The sequence below is a fragment of the Coregonus clupeaformis genome, chromosome 8 (genome assembly GCF_020615455.1).
Source record: "Coregonus clupeaformis isolate EN_2021a chromosome 8, ASM2061545v1, whole genome shotgun sequence".
NCBI classification, from domain to species: Eukaryota; Metazoa; Chordata; class Actinopteri; order Salmoniformes; family Salmonidae; genus Coregonus; species Coregonus clupeaformis.
The window spans coordinates 56,403,832-56,430,240 of record NC_059199.1 but is presented as its reverse complement, the minus strand read 5'-3'; the positions used below and the strand labels follow the sequence as shown (position 1 = coordinate 56,430,240).

Here is a 26,409-nt window from a genome sequence, read left to right as displayed (position 1 = left end):
AACCAAGCCATGGGGTCGAAGGAATTGTCCGTAGAGCTCAGAGACATGATTGTGTTGAGGGTACCAAAACATTTCTGCAGCATTGAAGGTCCCCAAGAACACAGTGGTCTCCATCATTTTTAAATGGAAGAAGTTTGGAAGACTCTTCCTAGAGCTGGCCGCCCGGCCAGGGAGGTGACCAAGAACCTGATGGTCACTCTGACAGAGCTCTAGAGTTCCTCTGCTGAGATGGGAGAACCTTCCAGAAGGACAACCATCTCTGCAGCACTCCACCAATCAGGCCTTTATGGTAGAGTGACCAGACAGAAGCCACTCCTCAGTAAAAGACACATGACAGCCGGCTTGGAGTTTGTCAAAAGGCACCTAAATACACTCAGACCATGAGAAACAAGATTTTCTGGTCTGATGAAACCAAGATTGAACTCTTTGGCCGGAATGCCAAGCGACACGTCTAGAGGAAACCTGGCACCATCCCTACGGTGAAGCATGGTGGTGGCAGCATCATGCTGTGGGGATGTTTTTCAGCGGCAGGGACTGGGATACTAGTCAGGATTGAGGCAAAGATGAACGGAGCAAAGTATAGAGAGATCCTTAATGAAAACCTGCTCCAGAGCTCTCAGGACCTCAGACTGGGGCGAAGGTTCACCTTCCAACAGGACAATGACCCTAAGCACAAAGCCAAGACAATGCAGGAGTGGCTTCGGGACAAGTCTCTGAATGTCCTTGAGTGGGCCAGCCAGAGCCCGGAAATCTCTGGAGAGACCTGAAAATAGCTGGGCAGCAACGCTCCCCATTCAACCTGATAGAGCTTGAGAGGATCTGCAGAGAAGAATGGGAGAAACTCCCCAAATACAGGTGTGCCAAGCTTGTTGCTTCATACCTAAGAAGACTCGAGGCTGTAATCACTGCCAACGGTGCTTCAACAAAGTACTGAGTAAAGGGTCTAAATACTTATGTAAATGTAATTTTTCTGTGTAAAAATCTGCAAAAAAGAAATTCTACCTGTTTTTGCTTTGTCATTATGAGGTATTGTGTGTAGATTGATGAGGGGAAAAAAAACATTTAATCAATTTTTTAATAAGGCTGTAACCTAACAAAATGTGGAAAAAGTAAAGGGGTCTGAATACTGTCCGAAGGCACTGTATATGAACAATTAGCCGGCTAGTTTGTTAGTGTCTTTATCAGTAATCTATATGAACATATGCTTAGTGCTTTGAAAATGCATTAATTAATGGTTTATTCACATTAACCTCTATGGGATCGGTGTCCCGTATACGGGACGGTTGAGCTAATGTGCGCTAATGTGATTAGCATGACTGTTGTAAGTAACAGCAAACTTTCCAGGACATAGACATGTCTTATATGGGCAGAAAGCTTACATTCTTGTTAATCTAACTGCACTGTCCAATTTACAGTAGCTATTACAGTGAAAAAATACCATGCTATTGTTTGAGGAGAGTGCACAACAACAAAAAACGTATCACTGCATCTGGTTTGATACATAATGTACTTACATTCAGTAATCTTGCTCTGATTTGTCATCCTGAGGGTCCCAGAGATAAAATGTAGCATAGTTTTGTTTGATAAAATCCATTTTTATATTCAAATCTAGGAACTGGATTCTACAGTTTGAACCCTTGCTGTCTCTGGCTCCAAACCCACCCCGCCCGGCCATCTAGATGTGTGAAAGTTAGTGTATAAGCTAATGATCCATCATGTATGACATTCCTGGGAGTGTGTAAACTTACATTTTGTATTATCATATCATTTATGTATGTTCTCTATAATTATGTACTTGAAAATGTATAAATTGACCAATTCGGCACATTTGGGCAGACTTGAAACAATATAGTCCAGTATTGCCTCAATTGGAAACTTTGCACACACAATGCTGCCATCTAACGGCCAATATCAAAATTGCGCCTAAACTGCAATATTATATAGTGGCCTTTCTCTTGCATTTCAAAGATGATGAAAATAATAATAATAGAAAACGTATGTTTTTTTGTTTGTATTATCTTTTACCAGATCTAATATGTTATATTCTCCTACATTAATTTCACATTTCCACAAACCTCAAGGTGTTTCCTTTCAAATGGTATCAAGAATATGCATGTCCTGAGCTACAGGTAGTTAGATTTGGGTATGTAATTTTAGGCGAAAATTGAACAAAAGGGATGATCCTTAAGAGGTTAAACTATTGTTTTTCAGTTATATATATATATATATATATATATATATATATATATACACACACTACCGGTCAAAAGTTTTAGAACACCTACTCATTTAAGAGTTTTTCTTTATTTTTACTATTTTCTACATTGTACAATAATAGTGAAGACTTCAAAACTATGAAATAACACATATGGAAACATGTAGTAACCAAGAAAGTGTTAAACAAATCTAAATATATGTTATATTTGAGATTCTTCAAATAGCCACCTTTTGCCTTGATGACAGCTTTGCACACGCTTGGCATTTTCTCAACCAGCTTCACCTGGAATGCTTTTCCAAGAAGGAGTTCCCAAATATCCTGAGCACTTGTTGGCTGCTTTTGCTTCACTCTGTGGTCTGACTCATCCCAAACCGTCTCAATTGGGTTGAGGTCGGGGGATTGTGGAGGCCAGGTCATCTGATGCAGCACTCCATCAATCTCCTTCTTGGTAAAATAGCCCGTACACAGCCTGGAGGTACAGTGGGGAAAAACAGTATTTAGTCAGCCACCAATTGTGCAAGTTCTCCCACTTAAAAAGATGAGAGAGGCCTGTAATTTTCATCATAGGTACACGTCAACTATGACAGACAAAATGAGAAAAAAAAATCCAGAAAATCATATTGTAGGATTTTTAATGAATTTATTTGCAAATTATGGTGGAAAATAAGTATTTGGTCAATAACAAAAGTTTCTCAATACTTTGTTATATACCCTTTGTTGGCAATGACACAGGTCAAACGTTTTCTGTAAGTCTTCACAAGGTTTTCACACACTGTTGCTGGTATTTTGGCCCATTCCTCCATGCAGATCTCCTCTAGAGCAGTGATGTTTTGGGGCTGTCGCTGGGCAACACAGACTTTCAACTCCCTCCAAAGATTTTCTATGGGGTTGAGATCTGGAGACTGGCTAGGCCACTCCAGGACCTTGAAATGCTTCTTACGAAGCCACTCCTTCGTTGCCCGGGCGGTGTGTTTGGGATCATTGTCATGCTGAAAGACCCAGCCACGTTTCATCTTCAATGCCCTTGCTGATGGAAGGAGGTTTTCACTCAAAATATCACGATACATGGCCCCATTCATTCTTTCCTTTACACGGATCAGTCGTCCTGGTCCCTTTGCAGAAAAACAGCCCCAAAGCATGATGTTTCCACCCCCATGCTTCACAGTAGGTATGGTGTTCTTTGGATGCAACTCAGCATTCTTTGTCCTCCAAACACGACGAGTTGAGTTTTTACCAAAAAGTTATATTTTGGTTTCATCTGACCATATGACATTCTCCCAATCCTCTTCTGGATCATCCAAATGCACTCTAGCAAACTTCAGACGGGCCTGGACATGTACTGGCTTAAGCAGGGGGACACGTCTGGCATAGCAGGATTTGAGTCCCTGGCGGCGTAGTGTGTTAGCTGATGGTAGGCTTTGTTACTTTGGTCCCAGCTCTCTGCAGGTCATTCACTAGGTCCCCCCGTGTGGTTCTGGGATTTTTGCTCACCGTTCTTGTGATCATTTTGACTCCACGGGGTGAGATCTTGTGTGGAGCCCCAGATCGAGGGAGATTATCAGTGGTTTTGTATATCTTTCATTTCCTACTAATTGCTCCCACAGTTGATTTCTTCAAACCAAGCTGCTTACCTATTGCAGATTCAGTCTTCCCAGCCTGGTGCAGGTCTACAATTTTGTTTCTGGTGTCCTTTGACAGCTCTTTGGTCTTGGCCAGGTTGCATGGCAGGGAAGCATTTTGTCCAACCTCAACGAAATGGACCACAGGTGATGGGACAAAAAGTGTAGTCCAGAAACAGCTAGAAAATAAAGTGAAATAGTTGATTAAACTCATTTGCAAACTATATTTTCAAATTCCTTAAAATGAAATTAATCTGTAATTAGTCATCAGGCCTATTCTTTCCCAGTTTTCGTTTCTGGTAGCTCAGCTGACGCACCCGGGGCTTGCGCTGCTTTGCTTTCTGCCACTGCTCAGGCTCAATCACCATTTTCAAGTTCAAGGAAGGGTCAACCTACTCGCAGTCTGTTACAATGAAAATGTATGGAATATACTGGGACCGGTAAGCGACACATGTATTTAATTTTAATTAGCAAATAATCTAAACAATTCTTAGAGTCAAATTGAAAAAAATGCATTTGTATCTGTACATAGCCTAAATGCTTCTTGCCTATTGTATTCACTGTGCAGTGGGCAACTCATTTAAACGAGAAGATTGATTGAGCACAGTTTTGGTCTTTGCGTCTTGAAAAATATAACACTATTTGACGAATCAAATAAGCTTGTTGACCAATCAATCGGCTTGCACATGCAAATTCAGCACACACAACATTCTATAATATAATTGTTATTTGACGTGTCAAATTAAAAGCTTATTTGATGCGTCAAATGATGTTATTTGAAGTGTACTTTTTTTTGACACGCAAAGACCCAAACGGCGTTCCATAGGAGATAGATGTATGCATTTATTGGTCGATGACATAATGTATGGACAAGTTTGTTAACTAAATTAGACGCATGGGGTGCATTAGGGCCGCTATATTCTTGAGTTTCGTTTTCAGAGAAGGGCACACTGCCAGTCGCTTCAAAGAAACTCAATAGAAACCTAACTGTTTTGGAAACACCCGCAGGAGGAGAAACGAATCTGATTTCATGCCATTGACAATCATTCTATTTTAAAGCTATAACATCAATAAGTGTCAGATATACTAGTGAGGTTGTTTCAAACTTTTAAAATATTTGAGATCATTTTGCAGTATATGAAAGTAAAACATATTTTATAATTTTTCTCTAATTGTGACTTTTGTTTGACAACAGTTTTTACATAATAATAGGCCATAAGGCTTTGCATCAATAACATTATATATATACAGTGAGGGAAAAAAGTATTTGATCCCCTGCTGATTTTGTACGTTTGCCCACTGACAAATAAATGATCAGTCTATAATTTTAATGGTAGGTTAATTTGAACAGTGAGAGACAGAATAACAACAAAAAAATCCAGAAAAACGCATGTCAAAAATTTTATAAATTGATTTGGACAGGTGTCTTTTATACAGGTAACAAGCTGAGATAAGGAGCACTCCCTTTAAGAGTGTGCTCCTAATCTCAGCTCGTTACCTGTATAAAAGACACCTGGGAGCCAGAAATCTTTCTGATTGAGAGGGGGTGAAATACTTATTTCCCTCATTAAAATGCAAATCAATTTATAACATTTTTGACCTGCGTTTTTCTGGATTTCTTTGTTGTTATTCTGTCTCTCACTGTTAAAATAAACCTACCATTAAAAGTATAGACTGATCATGTCTTTGTCAGTGGGCAAACGTACAAAATCAGCAGGGGATCAAATACTTTTTCCCCTTCACTGTGTATATATATATATAACTAAACAAAGTTTTTCACAATTCCTGACATTTAATCCTAGTAAAAAGTCCCTGTTTTAGGTCAGTTAGGATCACCACTTTATTTTAAGAATGTGAAATGTCAGAATAATATCAGAGATAATGATTTATTTCATATTTTATTTCTTTCATCACATTCCCAGTGGGTCAGAAGTTTACATACACTCATTTAGTATTTGGTAGCATTGCCTTTAAATTGTTTAACTTGGGTCAAACGTTTCGGGTAGCCTTCCACAAGCTTCCCACAATAAGTTGGGTGAATTTTGGTCCATTTCTCCTGACAGAGCTGGTGTAACTGAGTCAGGTTTGTAGGCCTCCTTGCTCGCACACGCTTTTTCAGTTCTGCCCACACATTTTCTATAGGATTGAGGTCAGGGATTTGTGATGGCCACTCCAATTCCTTTACTTTGTTGTCCTTAAGCTATTTTGCCATAACTTTGGAAGTATGCTTGGGGTCATTGTCCATTTGGAAAACCCATTTGCGACCAAGCTTTAACTTCCTGAATGATGTCTTGAGATGTTGCTTCAATATATCCACATAATCTTTCTTCCTCATGATGCCATCTATTTTGTGAAGTGCACCTGTCCCTCCTGCAGCAAAGCACCCCCACAGCATGATGCTGCCACCCCCGTGCTTCACGGTTGGGATGGTGTTCTTCGGCTTGCAAGCAGCCCCCTTTTTCCCTCCAAACATAACGATGGTCATTATGGCCAAACAGGTCTATTGTTGTTTCATCAGACCAGAGGATATTTCTCCAAAAAGTACAATTTTTGTCCCCATGTGCAGTTGCAAACCGTAGTCTGGCTTTTTTATGGCGGTTTTGGAGCAGTGGCTTCTTCCTTGCTGAGCGGCCTTTCAGGTTTATGTGTGGATATAGATACTTTTGTACCTGTTTTCTCCAGCATCTTCACAAGGTCCTTTGCTGTTGTTCTAGGATTGATTTGCACTTTTCGCACCAAAGTACGCTCATCTCTAGGAGACAGAACATGTCAAATTTCTGGGTATGACGACTGCGTGGTCCCATGGTGTTTATACTTGCATACTATTGTTTGTACAGATGAACGTGGTACCTTCAGGCGTTTGGAAATTGCTCCCAAGGATGAACCAGACTTGTGGAGTAATTACATTTTTTTTTTTACTCCAACCTAAGTGTATGTATACTTCCGACTTCATCTGTATACAGTGCTATGAAAAAGTATTTGCCCCCTTTCTAATTTTCTCTACTTTTGCATATTTGTGATACTGAATGTTATCAGATCTTCAACCAAAACCTAATATTAGATAAAGGGAACATAAGTGAACAAATAACACAACAATTACATATTTATTTCATAAACAAAAGTTATGCAACACCCAATTCCCCTGTGTGAAAAAGTAATTGCCCCCTTACACTCAATAACTGGTTGTGCCACCTTTAGCTGCAATGACTCCAACCAAATGCTTCCTGTAGTTGTTGATCAGTCTCTCACGTCGCTGTGGAGGAATTTTGGCCCACTCTTCCATGCAGAACTGCTTTAACTCAGTGACGTGTGGGTTTTCAAGCATAAACTGCTCATTTCAAGTCCTGCCACAACATCTCAATTGGGATTAGGTCTGAACTTTGACTAGGCCATTCCAAAACTTCAAATGTGTTGCTTTTTAGCAATTTTCATGAAGACTTGATTGTGTGTTTTGGATCATTGTCTTGCTGCATGACCCAGCTGTGCTTCAGCTTCAGCTCACAGACGGATGGTCTGACATTCTCCTGTAGAATTCTCTGATCGAGAGCAGAATTCATGGTTCCTTCTATTAAGGCAAGTCGTCCAGGTCCTGAGGCAGCAAAGCATCCCCAAACCATCACACCACCACCACCACCATGCTTGACCTTTGGTATGATGTTCTTACTGTGGAATGCAGTGTTTGGTTTTGGCCAGGCATTACTGGAACCATGTCGTCCAAAAAGTTGACTCAAGTTTGCCAAAAAGCACCTGGATGATCATCAAGACTCTTGGAAGAACGTTCTATGGACAGATGATTCAAAAGTATAACTTTTGGGGGGCAAATACTTTTTCATAGCACTGTTTATATGCTTTCATTTAATCCTCTTATGCTGATTCTTCTTCCTTTCCTTTTTTTAGACATTTCATACATCTTCATTGTCTGTGGATTGTCGGCTGTGTTGGTGAGTATAAATTAACTCTATCCACATATTATTATGGGTCGTTCGAGCCCTGAACACTGATTGGCTGACAGCCACGGTATATCAGACCGTATACCACGAGTATGACAAAACATTCATTTTTACGGCTCTAATTACGTTGGTAATCAGTTTATAATAGCAATAAGGCACCTCTGGGTTTTGTGGTATATTGCCAATATACCATGGTGAAGGGCTGTATCCAGGCACTCCGTGTTGCGTCATGCGTAAGAACAGCCCTTAGCTGTAGTATATTGGCCATATACCACACCCCCTTGGGCCTTATTGCTTAACTAGAACATGAACATTAGCAAAAAAAATAAAAAATCCATGATTTTCCAATCATTGGTTCCAACTCTCCTACAGCCTCCTCATCCCTTCCTTCCATCCCTGTCTCCATCTCTTCCCCTGTGGGAAGCCAAGCCATCCTTCCCTGCAAGTGGAAGTCCCAGCTAGAAAACATCCCAGTTTGCCATGTCCAGTGGCAGACACCCGATGAGACTGTGTTTGAACAGAAGGGGGAGCAACGGTGGCAGGCAAGCGAGTTTGAGGGGCGGGTGGAGGTACCTGAGGAAAAGCTGTGGGAGGGCGACTGCTCTCTGATCTTGCGTGACGTGCAGTTTGGGGATGTGGGGCTTTACGAGAGCTTCATGGTGGTTGACAGGGCACGTATGAAGAGGCGGGTGTTCATCCAGAGTGTCCAGCTCTCAGTCCATGGTAAGGGTAGAACTATCTTTACTACAAGGTGGGGCTATAAGGCCAGGTGAAAGTGATCAGAAGGTCACTTTATGGCACTGCACCTCATTTAGACCACCTGAAAAGTGCAGAAGTCACATTTTCAGATTGGTCAAGCATTACACTTTCCTCACGATCTCTTACCTAATTTCTTCTGTAATTCTCTCCAGACCACAAGTCCAAGCAGTCCTTGAGGGTGGGTGGAAACCTGACCCTGAAGCTCCACACTCCCCAGGCCATGAGAGTGGTCTTCCAGGGGAGGAACAGCACAGAGTTGACGGTCCTGTGGATAAGGGGTGAAGAGGACAACAGGGGTTGTCTTGAGGAGGCTGAACGGTTGGTGGTCCTCAAAGGGTTAAGGATGGACGACTGTGGGACCTATAAGGTGTTGGATTCCCATGGGCTGTCTGTTAGCACTGTTGAACTTACAGTGGAAGGTAAAATACCTGAGCCATGGTGGCAACAAATCGTCCTCTCTGGGTATAGAACATGGTTAATAATATAACTAATCTTTCGGATTTCTAACTACTCTATTTTTCCCCTTTAGCATGTCCCACAAAGGTTGTTAAAACTCCACATTTCCCTCAGATCGAGGATAAACAAGCACCTGTAGGTAAGATGTCCAGAGGTTAAAATGCAGTTAATTCCAGATATTTATTGTGTAAGGAAAGTATACCGAATTGATGATACTGCAGAGTGATGGACAATAGAAGTCTGAACAAGTTGTTTCCATCTCCTATCTCTCCAGGTAAATCGACATATAACAGGTCCTCCTCTCTGCTCATGTTATTTGTCCTGCTGTTCAGTCCCCTGATTCAACATCTCCTCTAACAACGATCGGCCATGTAAGCGAGGTTTAAACCTATTGGGCCGGTTTCCCAGACCGTCTGCAATATTTCTTACACCCTAGGCCAAATCAGCAAATCAGAGTGCTTTCCCCCTGTGAAAACAGTGACATTCAAAAAAACAGAAATGTAAGAAATGCAAATAAGATTTGGTTGTAGTCTGGCCAATGTGTTCCAGGGCATTTAATAAAATAATACAAAATAAATCAAGTTTGAGCCTTTTTCCCGGACCCAGATTAACCCTAGTCCTAATTAACTTAAAAGCGAGCTCAAGACAATCTTCATTGAAACTGCTTTCTAGGCCAGGACTAGACTTAATCTGTGTCCAGAAAATAACATCTAATTTATTCAGTGTTATGCCACTTTCGCAGTGTAGGCCATAGCTTACTGCTCCATGTATTATACAGAGTTTAGGTCAATCCAATTCTGTAACAAAGAATAAAGTTGAATTGAACCCAATCCAGATTTTGACAGGAAAGTCTCTTTAAATAAAGACTAGTTTTTATTTCTGGAAGTTACGTAGACTTAGTTTTGTTTGTTCATTTTACATTAATTGGTATGAAAACCTGAGATCATATTTAGTTTTGAAGTTCAGTGATTTTGATTATTACATACATACTACTCATAATAGTAATATATAATAAAAGTGGGATTGTTGTTTTGTTGTTCAATTTTATTACAGCAATGTAATCTTAATTTATGTTAAATACAGTGCCTTGCAAAAGTATTCATCCCGTTGGCGTTTTTCCTATTTTGTTGCATTACAACCTGTAATTTAAATGGATTTTTATTTGGATTTCATGTAATGGACATACACAAAATAGTCAAAATTGGTGAAGTGAAATGAAAAACATAACTTGTTAAAAAAAATCTAAAAAATAAATAATGGAAAAGTGGTGCGTGCATATGTATTCACCCCCTTTGCCATGAAGCCCCTAAATAAGATCTGGTGCAACCAATTACCTTCAGAAGTCACATAATTAGTTAAATAAAGTCCACCTGTGTGCAATCTAAGTGACACATGATCTCAGTATATATATACACCTGTTCTGAAAGGCCCCAGTGTCTGCAACACCACTAAGCAAGAGGCACCACCAAACAAGCGGCACCATGAAGACCAAGGAGCTCTCCAAACAGGTCAGGGACAAAGTTGTGGAGAAGTACAGATCAGGGTTGGGTTATAAAAAAATATCAGAAACTTTGAACATCCCACAGAGCACCATTAAATCCATTATTGACAAGTGGAAAGAATATGGCACCACAACAAACCTGCCAAGAGAGGGCCGCCCACCAAAACTCACGGACCAGGCAAGGAGGGCATTAATCAGAGGCAACAAAGAGACCAAAGATTATCCTGAAGGAGCTGCAAAGCTCCGCAGCGGAGATTGGAGTATCTGTTCATAGGACCACTGTAAGCCGTACACTCCACAGAGCTGGGCTTTACGGAAGAGTGGCCAGAAAAAAGCCATTGCTTAAAGAAAAAAATAAGCAAACACATTTGGTGTTCGCCAAAAGGCATGTGGGAGACTCCCCAAAAATATGGAAGAAGGTACTCTGCTCAGATGAGACTCAAATGGTGGCAGCATCATGCTGTGGGGATGTTTTTCCATCGGCAGGGACTGGGAAACAGGTCAGAATTGAAGGAATGATGGATGGCGCTAAATACAGGGAAATTCTTGAGGGAAACCTGTTTCAGTCTTCCAGAGATTTGAGACTGGGATGGAGGTTCACCTTCCAGCAGGACAATGACCCTAAGCATACTGCTAAAGCAACACTCGAGTGGTTTAAGGGGAAACATTTAAATGTCTTGGAATGGCCTAGTCAAAGCACAGACCTCTCGACGAGTTAATGGGTAGAAGACAGAACCGAAATCCAATTGAGAATCTGTGGAATGACTTAAAGATTGCTATACACCAGCGGAACCCATCCAACTTGAAGGAGCTGGAGCAGTTTTGCCTTGAAGAATGGGAAAAAATCCCAGTGGCTAGAGGTGCCAAGCTTATAGAGACATATCCCCAAGAGACTTGCAGCAGTAAATGCTGCAAAAGGCGGCTCTACAAAGTAATGACTTTGGGGGGATGAATAGTTATGCACGCTCAAGTTCCGTTTTTTTGTCTTATTTCTTGTTTGTTTCACAATAAAAAATATTTTGCATCTTCAAAGTGGTAGGCATGTTGTGTAAATCAAATGAAACAAACCCCCAAAAAATCAATTTGAATTCCAGGTTGTAAGGCAACAAAATAGGAAAAATGCCAAGGGGGGTGAATACTTTCGCAAGCCACTGTAAAGCATTGAAAATGACACAAACAAGCATGTGATGGTCCTTTACAGCCTTGTGATTGTAATAAACTTAGATTATAACATATTGGAATGACTTCATTTACTGTGCCACTATAGTATACTGTTGAAGTCAGAAGTTTACATACACCTTAGCCAAATACATTTAAACTCAGTTTTTCACAATTCCTAACATTTAATCCTAGTAAAAATTCCCTGTCTTAGGTCAGTTAGGATCACCACTTTAGTTTAAGAATGTGAAATGTCAGAATAATAGTAGAGAGAATGATTTATTTCAGCTTTTATTTCTTTCATCACATTCCCAGTGAGTCAGAAGTTTACATACACTCAATTAGTATTTTATATCATTGCCTTTAAATTGTTTAACTTGGGTCAAACGTTTCAGGTAGCCTTCCACAAGCTTCCCACAATAAGTTGGGTGAATTTTGGCCCATTCCTCCTGACAGAGCTGGTGTAACTGAGTCAGGGTTGTAGGCCTCCTTGCTCGCACACGCCTTTTCAGTTCTGCCCACAAACGTTCTATAGGATTGAGGTCAGGGCTTTGTGATGGCCACTCCAATACCTTGACTTTGTTGCCCTTAAGCCATTTTGCCACAACTTTGGAAGTATGCTTGGGGTCATTGTCCATTTGGAAGACCCATTTGCGACCAAGCTTTAACTTCCTGACTTATGTCTTGAGATGTTGCTTTAATATATCCACATAATTTTCATTCCTCATGATGCCATCTATTTTGTGAAGTGCACCAGTCCCTCCTGCAGCAAAGCACCCCCACAGCATGATGCTGCCACCCCCGTGCTTCACGGTTGGGATGGTGTTCTTCGGCATGCAAGCGTCCCCCTTTTTCCTCCAAACATAACGATGGTTATTATGGCCAAACAGTTCTATTTTTGTTTCATCAGACCAGAGGACATTTCTCCAAAAAGTACGATCTTTGTCCCCATGTGCAGTTGCAAACCATAGCCTGGCTTTTTTATGGCGGTTTTGGAGCAGTGGCTTCTTCCTTGCTGAGCGGCCTTTCAGGTTATGTCGATATAAGACTAGTTTTACTGTGGATATAGATACTTTTGTACCTGTTTCCTCCAGCATCTTTACAAGGTCCTTTGATGTTGTTCTGGGATTGATTTGCACTTTCCGCACCAAAGTACGTTAATCTCTAGGAGACAGAACACGTCTCCTTCTTGAGCGGTATGACGGCTGCATGGTCCCATGGTGTTAATACTTGCGTACTATTGTTTGTACAGATGAACGTGGTACCTTCAGGCGTTTGGAAATTGCTCCCAAGGATGAACCATACTTGTGGAGGTCTACAATTTATTTTCTGAAGTCTTGGCTGATTTATTTTGATTTTCCCATGATGTCAAGTAAAGAGGCACTGAGTTTGAAGGTAGGCCTTGAAATACATCCACAGGTACACCTCCAATTGACTCAAATGATGTCAATTAGCATATTAGAAGCTTCTAAAGCCATGACATCATTTTCTGGAATTTTCCAAGCTGTTTAAAGGCACAGTCAACTTAGTTTATGTAAACTTCTGACCCACTGGAATTGTGTACAGTGAATTATAAGTGAAATAATCTGTCTGTAAACAATTGTTTGAAAAATTACTTGTGTCATGCACAAAGTAGATGTCCTAACTGACTTGCCAAAACTATAGTTTGTTAACAAGACATTTGTGGAGTGGTTGAAAAACGAGTTTTAATGACTCCAACCTAAGTGTATGTAAACTTCCGACCTTAACTGTATTGAACAAAAATATTGTTGCAGTTCATATAAGGAAATCAGTCAATTGAAATAAATTCATTAGGCCCTAATCTATGGATTTCACATGACTGGGAATACAGATATGCATCTGTTGGTCACAGACACATACCTTTTTAAAAAGGTAGGGGCGTGGATCAGAAACCAGTCAGTATCTGGTATGACCACCATTTGTCTCATTCAGCGCGACACATCTCCTTCACATAGAGTTGATCAGGCTGTTAATTGTGGCCTGTGGAATGTTGTCCCACTCCTCTTCAATGGCTGTGCGAAGTTGCTGGATACTGGCGGGAACTGGAACACGCTGTCGTACACATCAATCCAGAGCATCCCAAACATGCTCATGGGTGACATGTCTGGTGAGTATGCAGGCCACGGAAGAACTGAAACATTTTCAACTTCCAGGAATTGTTTACAAGACCTTGCGACATGGGGCTGTGCATTATTATGCCGAAACTTGAGGTGATGCAGCGGATGACTGGCACGAAACTGGTCCTCAGGATCTCGTCACGGTATCTCTGTGCATTCAAATTGACATAGATAAAATGCAATTGTGTTCGTTGTCCATAGCTTATGCCTGCTCATACCATAACCGCACAGCCACCATGGGGCACTCTGTTCACAATGCTGACATCAGCAAACCGCTCGCCCACACGATGCCATACAAGTGGTCTGCAGTTGTTAGGCCGGTTGGACGTACTGCCAAATTCTCTAAAACGACATTGGAGGTGGCTTATGGTAGAGAAATTAACATTCAATTATCTGGCAACAGCTCTGGTGGACATTCCTGCAGTCAGCATGCCAATTGCATGCTCCCTCAAAACTTGAGACATGTGGCATTGTGTTGTGTGACAAAACTGCACAATTTAGAGTTGCTTTTATTGTCCCCAGCACAAGGTGCACACACCTGTAATGATCATGCTGTTTAATCAGCTTCTTGATATGCCACACCTGTCAGGTGGATGGATTATCTTGGCAAATGAGAAATGCTCACTAAAAGGGATGTAAAACAATTTGTGCACGATAAGCTTTTTGTGATCTTTTATTTCAGCTCATGAAACATGGGACCAACACGTAACATGTTGCGTTTATATTTTTGTTTACTGTACATGTATGAGAACACAGAACAAGGGCCCGGGAGATACCACTCTTTCCCTTTTCACACTGAACTTCAATGATACCTCGTGCTCCTCCCTCTCACAATCATAATAGACTGGGGGTGCACACCTCTGGTTCTCTGATCCAAAGACTGGATTCTACTTGGATTCTACCTGGGAATGTAATTGATCAATTATGTGCTAGGGAGAAACGAAAACCAGCACCAACTCGAGGGCCTGAGTTGCGCAACCCTGTCTGGAATAGACCATCTACTCTATTTCTTCTTACAGCCTTTGATTTCTGTGATCTCTCCTGTCAATCCCCATAACCACTGAACCTTTCCTCATCCCATTTCTGTCTCTTCATCCCCCTATCCCCTCCCCGAAAGCAAAGAACCCAGCACCCATGAATGAAAAGGTAGCACTTTCACACAAGACCTTACCCATTGACATTGGTACAATGTCAAATCACAAATGACAGGTTCCCACGTGCAATACGTTGTCCTTGATCAGTGGAGCGATGTCACAAGCAAAGGGATATACTCTTCTACTCGTTTCCAATCAGGCCATGTCTGATTTTGAGCTCCTTCATTTAATCCATCACATCCCCATAATTCCTCAGTCTCTACCCTTGTAAGTGTCCAGTTAGAAGTTGGGCTTGTGTTTCTTGACCTCGACCATGAGGTGGTGCAGGTTGATGAGCTCCGAGCGCACTGCCAGGCTGCGGAAGGTGGGCTGGGACAGCACCTTGTGGAAGCCATGGTAGTACTGGATGAGCTGGGTGAGCGCCCCCTGGAGGATAGGAGGACAGGAGTAGAAAGTCAAAAGTTGAATGATATGCTTCAGAGGAATAAAACGTATAACAGCCCATAACTCATGGTTGCTTAAATCTTAAAAAAGAAAAATATTTATGTCAATTTAAGGGACCCCTTTTGGCTCAAGAGCACCCCTACAGGCAAAAGTTCTGTATACTCTTTAACTACATACTGTACAATATTATGACTTGTTTAGAGTAAATGCATAGAGGAAGGCAGTACCTGAATGATACCAGTGCCGTTCTTGAAGTTTGTGAAGGACCTCATGACATTCTGACTCAGAGCTTCCACAGACTGTTTCCATGTGCTGGAAAACCCCCTGACTAGCTGTGTGATCCGGGCTGAGAGAGAGAGAAGAAAGAAAGACAGAAAAAGAGAGGGGTTGAGAAAGGGGGGGGAGAGAGAACAATATGAGTTTAGAGATGGGAGGTATGGCGAGAGCGGATCAGAGAAGAGAGGGGGAGAAGGGTGTGGGAGAAATGTAAGACAATCGTTTGGGTGGAAGTCAAACAGCGAGAGGTGTCACAGGAGAGTAGAAACAAACAGTCCAAACAGTAAAGGTAATAAAGAACGAGTCAGGACAGGAGGAAAGTAGAAGAAAGAGAAGGTTACCGTGAAAAAGACAAGGGCACGTTCTGCAAACAATTAAATGATCAAAAGGGCTGTATCTTTTCTCTCTACTCACCTTCATCATTCTTTAGTCTATCCAGCTGCCCTTTCTCTATCAACGCTTCGCTCTCCTTCACAAATGCTATCATGCCACCAAAGGGAGACGACAGAATCTCCTCAATAAACTCCTGATGAAAGGAGAAAGAAAGAGGGAAACATTTCATTTGAGTAAACTCTGATTATCTGTGACTCTGGCACACATGACAAAACTCAATTTCCCAGAATCCCTGTGCATTTTTACCTGGTTCCTGGCCTGAAGGAGCTGTTGGAAGCCCTCAACCTCTTTACTGTCATCGGCTGCCCTCTCCTATGACATGGAAAGAAAAAGAGGAAAACAGCATGACATATTTTAATTCTGTATATTCAGAAGACTTGGCCTAGCGGTTAAGGGCGTTGGGCCAGTAACCGAAAGGTACCTGGTTCGATTCCCAGAGCCGACTACGTGAAAGTCGCTCTGGATAAGAGCGGCTGTTAAATGACAAAAATGTAAATAACTGAATAAAGGAGTCATTTCAGGTGGGTAAATAAGTTAATCATTAATGTTCATGGTTTTAAACTTGTGTTATTCTCACCATGAGTACATTGAGCATCATGTCGTAGTTGTTGATTAGGAAGATGAGCTGGTCCCTGCGTGAAGGGAACTCTGCCGCCATCTTCAGGACAAAGTTCTCCACTTCAACCTGAAAATACCAGTGGTAGCTATATCAATTACATTTTAGTCAGTTAGTGAGCGCATACATTTTTTTTATACTGGCCCCCCGTGGGAATCGAACCCACAACCCTGGCGTTGCAAGCGCCATGCTATACCAACTGAGCTACACGGGACCAATATCAATCACACAAAACACTATTTCAAATGTTCATGCTAATTGTAGGATCCCCACTATTTATACTATTTTACTGTTTTTCTTGTTGTTTAGTTGTCTACCTGCAGTTGGCCAAGGAGGGTGTGGGTTCGCTCGCTGGTGAATGTCTGGTTAATGCTAACGATGGCAGATGAGAACTCTGCGTATCTGCGTGTGATCTGAAACATGAACACAACTGGTGTCAACAACTGTCTGGTATTATTAGACATTGATACATAAAATACGTCAAATACGTGTGTGTTCATACATAGTGTGGTCTGGTGTCCAGCACGCCCAGTTTCTGGGGGTCCGTGTTGCGGATGCTCTGAATGTTCATCTCCAGGATGAGCTCAAACCTGGGCCACAGCAGCTCCAGCACCGCCTCCCAGTACCTGGCACCCCATGGAGAAACAATGACATAATAGACATATGAAAATGTGCATCAAGGATCGATTCTGAGTTAAGATGTGTTTCTTTTAACAAATCTTTACCAAATCCATTGACATCAATGTGATTTCCATTAAACAAATTACATTAGTATGTCTTATGTCAGGCCCCAAACGTTCTATTTTACAGAACATACAGTAAAAAGACTACTGTATCATAGGTTTTAACAATACATTGTTTCTGACTTTCCCCTTACATATAGAATATACACTCAACGGCCAGTATATTAGGTTCACCCATGTAGTACCGGGTCGGACCCCCATTTGCCTCCCGAACAGCCTGAATTCTTCGGGGAATGGATTCTACAAGGTGTTGGAAACGTTCGTTGCTCAATTGGTATCAAGGGACCTAACGTGTGACAGGAAAACATTCCCCACACCAGTACACCACCGCCACCAGCCTGTACCAGTCAGGATGGGTCCATAGACTCATTAGGCTTACGCCAAATCATGACTCTGCCATCAGCATGACGCAACAGGAACTGGGATTCGTTGGACCAGGCAATGTTTTTCCACTCACCCAGTGTGGTTGATTGGGTGCCCACTAGAGGCGCTTCTTCTTATTTTTTAGCTGATAGGAGTGGAACCCGGTGTGGTCGACTGCTGCAATAGCCCATCCGTGACAAGGATCCACGAACTGTGCCTTCCGAGATGCCGTTGTGCACACCACTGTTGTACTGCGCCGTTATTTGTCTGTTTGTGGCCCGCCTGTTAGCTTGCACGATTCTTGCCATTGTCCTTCAACCTCTCTCATCAACTAGCTTTTTTCGCCCACAGGACTGCCGCTAACTGGATGTTTTTTGTTTGTCGCACCATTCTCGGTAAACCCTAGACACTGTCGTGTGTGAAAAGCCCAAGAGAGGCCGTTTCTGAGATACTGGATCCGGTGCGCCTGGCACCGACAATCATACCCCGCTCAAAGTCGCTTAGGTCACTCATTTTTCCCATTCTAACGTTCAATCAAACAGTAACTGAATGCCTCGAAGCCTGTCTGCCTGCTTTATATAACAAGCCACGGCCACGTGACTCACTATCTGGAGGAGCGATCCATTTTCGTGTGCCTAATAAACTGGCCGGTGAGTGTATAGCATACTGCAGGAAATAGGATATGTGACATATAACACTATGCTCCGAGTTAAAAGTGTATGGAGTGTCATTGGAGTATTTGCGCTGAGAGAGTGTTACTGACTTATCCAGGGCTGGGATGGCCCTCTTGGTTGTGATGGCTCTGAAACGCAGGATGATGTGGATACACAGGAACACAGCGATGCTGTCGTAGCAGTCCGATACATAGGTGGACATGCTCTTCTGCAGGGGAAAGAAGGAGGGCGGAGGGAGGGAGGGAGGAAAGGAGGGAGGGAGGGAGAGGTGGGTATAGGCATGATAGAGAAAGAGTCATATCATTATTAGAGACCATTATCATTTTACAAAAAGAAGGACTCCACTATTAACTGCTGGGTTATGCCTTTACTATTTTGTAACAGCAATGTATGAGAAGTCTCATCGTACCAGGAACAAGCTGAGTGTCTTTCCCATGACGCTGTTGAAGAGGTCCAGCGCAGAGTTTCCAGCCACCATGAAGAAGTCAGTCAGGAAGAGGAACTCTCGACAGCTGTTGTCCAAGAGGGCGTAGTGCTGACTGCGGAACAGCGTCTCATAGGGATACTGAGACAGGAGGAAGAAGGTTAGTTGGGTGACTTGATAATCTACATCAATGTTAATATTATAACTGCCGCTGTACATTCCTTTGAGATGAGTGTGGTGACAAGAAGGTAGTGAGAGAAGCACAGGTGTATTGGAGCCGTACAGCTTAACAATATCTAGACGTTTAGGGTTGGCTTGGTGTCTTTGCCTCACAACCTTACACTCTATGCATGTTAAAATGATTTCAAAGTAGTACATAGCATCTTATAATAAAAGGTAGGGTAATTTCATTTAAAATGTCTGTTACACTCGTGCAGTAGTATTTGGTATGGTTTGGGTGGTCTGATTTGGGTAGTGCAGCACTGCCAGTGGTCTCACCCTGCAGTCCCCTCTCTGGGCAGTGTGGGGGATGATGATGGGCCCCTCCAGCTCGGCAGGGCTCAGCACGGCCCCCCGCTGGCCCAGGGTGAAGATGGTGTTCCTGCTCTTCAGGGAGGGCTTGGAGAAGAAACCTTTCTTGGCCGTGTCTTCCACTCCCATCAGGTCATCTTTGTCTGCCACCTCCTCATACTGTCAACATAAAGAGACACAAGGAAGATATTATGAGAACAGTATTAAATATTATCTGCTAATTCAAGTAACAACATGAATTAAGGTATATTGAGCCTATAAACCAAGAGAAGGTATTTTTTACTTCAAAATGTAGCCTCCTTCACTCCTTCAGACTTTGACATTGCTCATTCTGATATTTCTTAATTTATTTCTTTTTATTTTGGGGGATTTGTGTGTATTGTTAGGTATTACTGCACTGTTGGAGCTAAAAACATAAGCATTTCGCTGCATCTGCAAAATATGTGTACGTGACCAATAACATTTGATTTAGCGCCTTGTCATTCACTCACCTGTACTTTGAGCAGCCTGCCGCTGTAGGACTTGAAGTAGCTGTAGTAGATCTTACTCATGGTGTCCACGTACTCATCCCTGATCTCCTTAGCTACTGTCCTTTCATTTGCCAAGAGGAACTGATAGAAAAACCTACAAAGAAAAAAGTTAGATTTTTGTAGATACATTGTGGTGGTGCTTTTTAAGCCTGTATCATTACCTGTACTTGAGGAGAGTGTTCTGGGGGATTTGATAGTTGGTCATGGGCTTTCTGAAGGAATAAATCTTCTGGAGGATAAATTCTCTGATCTTTGCGACAGCCTGTGGAACAAAATAAAAGCCTGTTTTATACACAATATCTTTTTTTTGTTACCTTACACACCATTATTCCTCACTTTATCTCCTTCTCCTCTTCCCATCCCATTCTCTCTCTCTCTCTCTCTCTCTCTCCCTCCCTCCGTGTATCTTCACCTTGATTTTGAGGCGGTCCACGATGTCCTGGATGTCAGAGCAGGCCAAAGTCTCCCTGAAGCTGAGCTCTTTGGCAAAGTTGATCTTGTTGTTGAGCTCATGGAGCTGCTCAAGGAACTCCTGCTCTGTAACCGGGCTCTCCAGGATTATCCTGCAGAAGGACAAAATGTGGGGAACACTTATTAGAATACATGCTTGCCCATAGGAACACTTACAACATCATAGAGACTCTGTCAAGTAACTTTCTCATTACAGACATCAATATGACATGTGCTCCCTACCCTCTTTCTATCTATATCTCCCATAACATATATACAGGTACATGTATTGTTACAAATCTGTATACAACACAAACACACACACACTCCCTTACTGGATCATAGCGCCGGGCACTACCAGCTCATCCACCAGTTGGCTGAGGTGGCTGCGTACGGCCTGCCTGTTCTTCAGCCGCACGTTCATGCTGACCGACTGCTGCTGCAGAGTCTGGATCTCACTGCTGATGGAGGAGAGGTCACTCTGGAAGCCGCTCAGCATGCCCTCCATTCGCTGGAGAGAGAGAGAGGGGAGGATAGAGAGAGGAGGGAGGTGGGAGAGAGAGAGAGAGAGAGAGAGAGAGAGAGAGAGAGAGAGAGAGAGCGAGGGGAGGAAAGAGATTTATTATTGGCTTCATTATATATTTTTACATAGGAAATTGCAAAAGCATTCTTTCAGACCCTGCACATGCAAAAATGAGGATCCATTTAGAATGGACTTATGAAGCCACTTGATACTTTTGATTGAGGGCATCATCCACTCACCTCCAGTATGGAGTCACAGGCTGTGATCTGGTTGTGCAGAGAGGCAATGTTCTGGCTCTCCTTGATATCTGACACAAGCTTGGTCAAGGATTACCTATCATGGTGAACTAATGTATCTATCAGGAATTACCATAAATAATGCACTAATTATTTCACACAATCATTCAACACATTAATCCATGAATGGATACAGTCTTTGATGGAAGCTTGTTCAATCCGTTGGAGTTCACCCTCCACTTGTTTAGAGTAATGCCTGAGGTCAACTCCCTGAAAAAAACAGAGATTCAGATTAAAGGAAACCATCAGTTGAAGGAATGTAGCCTTATTTACAATATATAAAATGAAAACAGAAAATAAAATTGAAACTGAAATGTGTTGACGTTTAGGGACATGCATGATGCAGCCATGGTCCATGGTTTTACCGTTTTCAGTGCCTCCTTCACCAAGTCATCTTCCAGATTAGCCTGTATGTGAACTGGGGGGTGTAAAGGAAAGTAGCTAGTTTAATCTCCATAAAGGTTGGTTCTTACATTTATCCAAAACACTGAACTAATTACCTAAATTACTATTTGGTTATGAACCAATTTGACCTGATGATATCACCATTACTTCATTCAAAAGACAATAATGCTGAAGGACTTACTGTCCACTTCATCCAAGATGAACTCGTCTGTGGTCAAGTCCAAGTCACCCAGGTTGAGAGGGGCCATGACATCTGTGTCAGACTGCATCTGTTGCAGAATGACAGTAAATCAACATGGCTTTAATGTACTTTGTAATGGAAGATAGAACAATTCAATTAGTTAGCTAACTACTCCATAACTACCCGAGCCACGGCCTGTTCACCCCACTACCATTCAGAAGGCGATGTCAGTACAGGTGCATCAAAGATGGGACCGAGAGACTGAAAAATAGCTTCTATCAAAGCCATCAGAATGTTAAATAGCCATCACTAGCCGGCTACCACCCGGTTACTCAACCCTGCACCTTAGAGGCCGCTGCCCTATATACATAGACATGGAATCACTGGTCACTTTAATAATGGAACACTAGTCACTTTAATAATGTTTACATACTGTCCTGCTTTACTCATTTCATATGTATATACTGTATTCTATTCTACTGTATTTTAGTCAATGCCACTCTGACATTGCTCATCCTAATATTTATATATTTCTTAATTCCATTATTTTACTTTATATGTGTGTATTGTTGTGAATTGTTAGATACTAGTGCACTGATGGAGCATTTCGCTACACTCGCAATAACATCTGCTAAATATGTGTATGTGACCAATACAATTTGATTGGATTTGAATAGGCCTTTTCCAATGTCGGTTTTAGACAGGTGATTTTTATGTTTCCACCTCTGAGGCCTGGCCCAAAAAAAGTCTAGGGCCCTGGCCTACTCTGACTTGGGGCCAGAGGGGACTTTTGAGGTATGAGTCACTTTAGCAGGTAGCATGCTAGTTCTGGTGCAGGAACAACATCGACTAGAGTTTTTAACTTGCTAACAAGCAATCAGTGACTCTGGCTAGCTAGCCTTGCATCTGATGCAATGCATCTCTGACGCAAACACAACAATAAGGCAAAACGACAACAAACACTACAGTTAATTTAAATAACGGTAGCTAGCTTGGATAGCTAGACAGATCAGATTGCCAGGATAGGAAGATCAGAAGATCTAGCTAGCTGGTGTTGTCGATGTAAAGAACACAGAGAGCAACAAAAGTCAAACAGTCAAGTTATCATAAATATATCTGGTATGCCAGAAACATTATCTAACGTCACCTCATCTTGTAAATATGACATGGCATTCACCGTCGAGTTGACAGCTGTGTTTACATCGGACACAGCTCCAGTCACTGCTCCCTCCGCCATAGCCTCCAAACCTAAAAAAACACAAACGTAGTATGCTATTTCCTAATGTCCCCGGTATACGTGAGGAAAAACAATTAGTAAAGATAATTTTGAAATCTGTTGAAAATAAAGGTATGTATATGTTGAATACAATTATTATACAAATATACACTGTTTTAAATGTAATTTATATTGTATTTATTGGTATTTTGTTTAAAAAGCTATTTAATATCGGTTAATGTTCCTAGACGGACAAGTTACGCCGATGGAATCACTTCCTCAGGGAACTCTCGAAACGAAGGCAAAAGCCATCGCGAGAGCCTCGGAATTTCCTCTTTGAACGGAACCTGCTTCCAAGATGGTAAGTGCCGAATTGGACTATGAAGATTATTGTAAATATCTGCATTCATCGTCGCTTTTTGGGACAGTCTGTAAATTGTACAACTATGATATGATTGTTAACATTGTGTTTGAGAGTTTTTATCCTGTATTTATCATATTGAAGTTACATATATTGACACAAATGTACAGTTAACTGCCTATGCTGAAATGCCGATTTCGCGCCGACACTACGCTGCATGGAAGTACAGCTTTTGTCAATATAGGCTTTGGTTGTGGTGTTTTATTCGCAAAATAGTTTGTTGTAAACCTCAGTTTTGCACAATTTGTTGTGCTGGTGGTTGGTATTATTAACCAAGCAGTTTTTAGCTGTCCATGTTAACTAGGTAAGCTGGTCTCATTGCTGTTAACGTTGTCTAATGCGAACTAATTTAGTAAGAACTCGCTACCGAGTTAGTTAACGTCAGTCCTCGTCACTACGGTAACAAGCTGGCCAGTTGGAGGCTGACATTTGACATTACGTGTTTAATTCAAGGCATTGGTTGTGGAAATACAAATGGTTAATACAGTCACACTGTTTGCTGGCTGGCTAGAAAGCCCACTGCCAGGCCTCAGGAAGCAACGATGTAGCTAGCTTGCTAACGTTAGCTAACTAAGTGAATCTCTGTATTCACCCTGTTTGTTATGTCATTTCTCTAGTCTCTGGTCATTCCTGAGAAGTTCCAGCACATCCTTCGTGTTCTCAACACGAACATTGATGGTAGGAGGAAGATTGCCTTCGCCATCACAGCCATTAAGGTAGCTATGCTTGTTAATAATGACTTTCTCAGGACCATGTAGAGATGTCTGCACAGTTGGCTAATGTGGGAATGAGACCTAAGGTAATGGTTCATGTGTATTTCCTTCACAGGGTGTTGGCAGGCGATATGCCCATGTTGTCCTGAGGAAGGCTGATATTGACCTCAGCAAGAGGGCTGGAGAACTTACTGATGATGAGGTGAGAAGAATGCAGAGGGCAGTTGTGGACATACCGTTTAGCTATACATGAAAGCTGTATGCATCAGTAGCTGTATTTACACCGCCAGCCCAATTCTGATCGAGTGGCGCAGTGCTAGCTGTGCCACTAGAGATCCTGGTTCGAGTCCAGGCTCTGTCGCAGCCGGCCGCGACCGGGAGACCCATGGGCGGCGCACAATTGGTCCAGCGTCGTCCAAGGTAGGGGAGGGTTTGGCCGGCAGGGATGTGGGTTTGTTTCCCACGGGGGGCCAGTATGGGAGAGAAGAGGGAAAAAAGGCGTGTATGCATTCACTAACTGTAAGTCGCTCTGGATAAGACTCAAAATGAACTAAATGACTCAAATGTAAAAAATGGGTCTTTTGACCAATTGCATCAGATCTTTTTCAGAGCTGATCTGATTGGTCAAAAGACCAATTAGTGAAAAAAGGTCAGAATTGCACTGCCTGTGGAAACTCAGGCAGGGGGGATGAGGCTGGGATTCAAATAAACCACAGTGTGGGTTGTTTGACTCCAGGATGTGCACTCATTTCATGGATCATCTTGCATCACTCAATGAGTTATTGTGATGGTGGGGCCCAGTCATCTGCGAACTCAGTCTGTGTTACATCAGTTAGTCTTTTTCTACCAAGCATCTCACTAATGTTGATGTATTTGTCCCCAGGTTGAGAGGGTAGTGACAATTATGCAGAATCCTCGCCAGTACAAAATCCCTGACTGGTTCCTCAACAGACAGAAGGACGTAAAGGATGGCAAGTACAGCCAGGTACGTGACTGAAGCAGACTTGCGGTGTCTGACTTATTTTCAAAATTGGAACTAAACTACATGAGTTTGTATTGACGTCGCATCTATTGGCTAAAGTAAACCTTTGTCTTCGTGGCACGGTCAATACAAATTGAGTACTTTTATTTCTGAAAGTTAAATATGTACAATTGTCTCGAAGAGTCCAGCCTTACAATTGTTTGTATGTTGTAGGTCCTTGCTAACGGTCTGGACAACAAGCTGAGAGAGGATCTTGAGAGGCTGAAGAAGATCAGGGCTCACCGTGGACTCAGGCACTTCTGGGGGTAAGCGCTCTTCTGATGTCCAGCTATATTGCATGGCTGTTTTCTGTATTTTAATTACAACATATTTTTAAGGGGAAATCCCAATATTCTGCCAAAGGGCTGGTTTCCCAGACACATACTGCTTAGTTCTGGGTTGTTTGAGGGCACATGTAAAATGTAAGTTTGTTGGATGAGTTCAATCCCTATATTTGGACAGTTTCCTATCATTTTGTGCTTACTGGACACAGCCCTGAACTAAAGCATTTAATAGATAGTATGCTTGGAATCTCCTTTTGAATATGTTCTATGTAACATCTGATCCTAAACAATGTGTAGATTGATCTCTGTACTGCTGAGATGTATCAAGGAGGCATTTAGCCAACTTATTTTGTAGTCAATTGCAGTAACTCTGTGTAGCACAAGTTCCTTAAGTGCTTATTGTAAGCATACCAATTATGGTATAATGGTAAGCACATTTGTCAACTTCTGCTGTCGGTGTGATCAAATCATTTTGTCCTACAAAGACTAGTAAATTCCATTAGTATGGGATTTTCCTTACATGTTGAATTTCTGGATACATTTGTAATGACTGACTGTTTGCTGTCCCTCTCTTTCAGTCTACGTGTACGTGGCCAGCACACAAAGACCACCGGTCGTCGTGGTCGCACTGTTGGTGTGTCCAAGAAGAAGTAAAGTCTCCCTGCTCCCCATGTGTCAATAAATGCACAGTTCATATATTTGATTGTTTGGTTGTCTCTTTATACTGGGTTGTTTTGGTGCGGTTGTTGTAGTTGCATAGTCTACTCAGATCGGAGCCTCAAGGTCAGCAAGACTTATTGGTCTGAGATTTCACTCACCTGGGCCGCATTCTGTAGGCAAAGGTTGTGGAAATGTCATGAATGGAACTCGTGACTCATTGTACAGTGTCAATTTATCAATGTTCCACAATGTTGTGTCCAAGTCTAAATCGATCCTTAAGAGGGGACTGAGTACTGTAAACAGACCAAGTCCAGGATTTGAAGACTGTATACTATACTCGTTCATATACAAT

At 42.1% G+C, this 26,409-nt stretch overlaps 3 protein-coding genes across 5 annotated transcripts; 2 read left to right on the top strand and 1 right to left on the bottom strand.

The window, feature by feature from the left end:
• Positions 1 to 4,210: 4,210 nt before the first annotated feature.
• LOC121572934 lies at positions 4,211 to 9,579 on the top strand. Its single transcript, XM_041884972.1, has 6 exons — positions 4,211 to 4,277; positions 7,735 to 7,778; positions 8,160 to 8,510; positions 8,699 to 8,965; positions 9,076 to 9,141; positions 9,277 to 9,579. Exons 1-6 carry the CDS (start codon positions 4,249 to 4,251, stop codon positions 9,357 to 9,359), a joined length of 840 nt encoding a protein of 279 aa, XP_041740906.1. The 5' UTR covers positions 4,211 to 4,248; the 3' UTR covers positions 9,360 to 9,579.
• A 4,879-nt stretch (positions 9,580 to 14,458) lies between these two features.
• On the bottom strand, positions 14,459 to 23,134 carry LOC121571982 (vacuolar protein sorting-associated protein 52 homolog). 3 transcript variants are annotated; one of them, XM_041883812.2, is made up of 19 exons: positions 22,890 to 23,134; positions 21,743 to 21,830; positions 21,522 to 21,574; positions 21,291 to 21,366; positions 21,100 to 21,167; positions 20,673 to 20,848; positions 20,300 to 20,450; positions 20,049 to 20,149; positions 19,849 to 19,981; positions 19,325 to 19,516; positions 18,812 to 18,967; positions 18,492 to 18,610; positions 17,125 to 17,248; positions 16,940 to 17,035; positions 16,584 to 16,691; positions 16,253 to 16,318; positions 16,028 to 16,139; positions 15,565 to 15,683; positions 14,459 to 15,319 (listed from the first exon to the last, which is right to left on the bottom strand). In XM_041883812.2, the coding sequence occupies exons 1-19, from the start codon at positions 22,977 to 22,979 to the stop codon at positions 15,173 to 15,175; spliced, it is 2,175 nt and encodes a 724-aa protein (XP_041739746.1). In that variant the 5' UTR covers positions 22,980 to 23,134; the 3' UTR covers positions 14,459 to 15,172. The 3 variants fall into 3 exon arrangements, with proteins under 3 accessions (XP_041739746.1, XP_041739747.1, XP_041739748.1); XM_041883813.2 differs by having other exon boundaries at positions 21,743 to 21,824; XM_041883814.2 differs by having other exon boundaries at positions 22,920 to 23,134.
• Positions 23,135 to 23,212: 78 nt separating this feature from the next.
• Positions 23,213 to 26,095, top strand: LOC121571984 (40S ribosomal protein S18). Its single transcript, XM_041883818.1, has 6 exons — positions 23,213 to 23,319; positions 23,997 to 24,095; positions 24,208 to 24,294; positions 24,976 to 25,077; positions 25,288 to 25,379; positions 25,976 to 26,095. The coding sequence occupies exons 1-6, from the start codon at positions 23,317 to 23,319 to the stop codon at positions 26,049 to 26,051; spliced, it is 459 nt and encodes a 152-aa protein (XP_041739752.1). The 5' UTR covers positions 23,213 to 23,316; the 3' UTR covers positions 26,052 to 26,095.
• Positions 26,096 to 26,409: the final 314 nt, after the last annotated feature.

Bases quoted from the DNA above. Each gene is read 5' to 3' on its own strand.
- LOC121572934 (XM_041884972.1), top strand. From the start codon at position 4,249: ATGAAAATGTATGGAATATACTGGGACCG. The intron at 8,511-8,698 runs GTAAGGGTAGAA...AATTCTCTCCAG, and splicing joins TGTCCAGCTCTCAGTCCATG to ACCACAAGTCCAAGCAGTCC. The intron at 8,966-9,075 runs GTAAAATACCTG...TTTCCCCTTTAG, and splicing joins TGTTGAACTTACAGTGGAAG to CATGTCCCACAAAGGTTGTT.
- LOC121571982 (XM_041883812.2), bottom strand. From the start codon at position 22,979: ATGGCGGAGGGAGCAGTGACTGGAGCTGTGTCCGATGTAAACACAGCT. The intron at 21,831-22,889 runs GTGACGTTAGAT...ATTCTGCAACAG, and splicing joins TGTCATATTTACAAGATGAG to ATGCAGTCTGACACAGATGT. The intron at 17,036-17,124 runs GTATGAACACAC...TTCATGTTTCAG, and splicing joins TGGACACCAGACCACACTAT to ATCACACGCAGATACGCAGA.
- LOC121571984 (XM_041883818.1), top strand. The intron at 25,078-25,287 runs GTACGTGACTGA...TGTATGTTGTAG, and splicing joins AGGATGGCAAGTACAGCCAG to GTCCTTGCTAACGGTCTGGA. The intron at 25,380-25,975 runs GTAAGCGCTCTT...CCTCTCTTTCAG, and splicing joins GGACTCAGGCACTTCTGGGG to TCTACGTGTACGTGGCCAGC.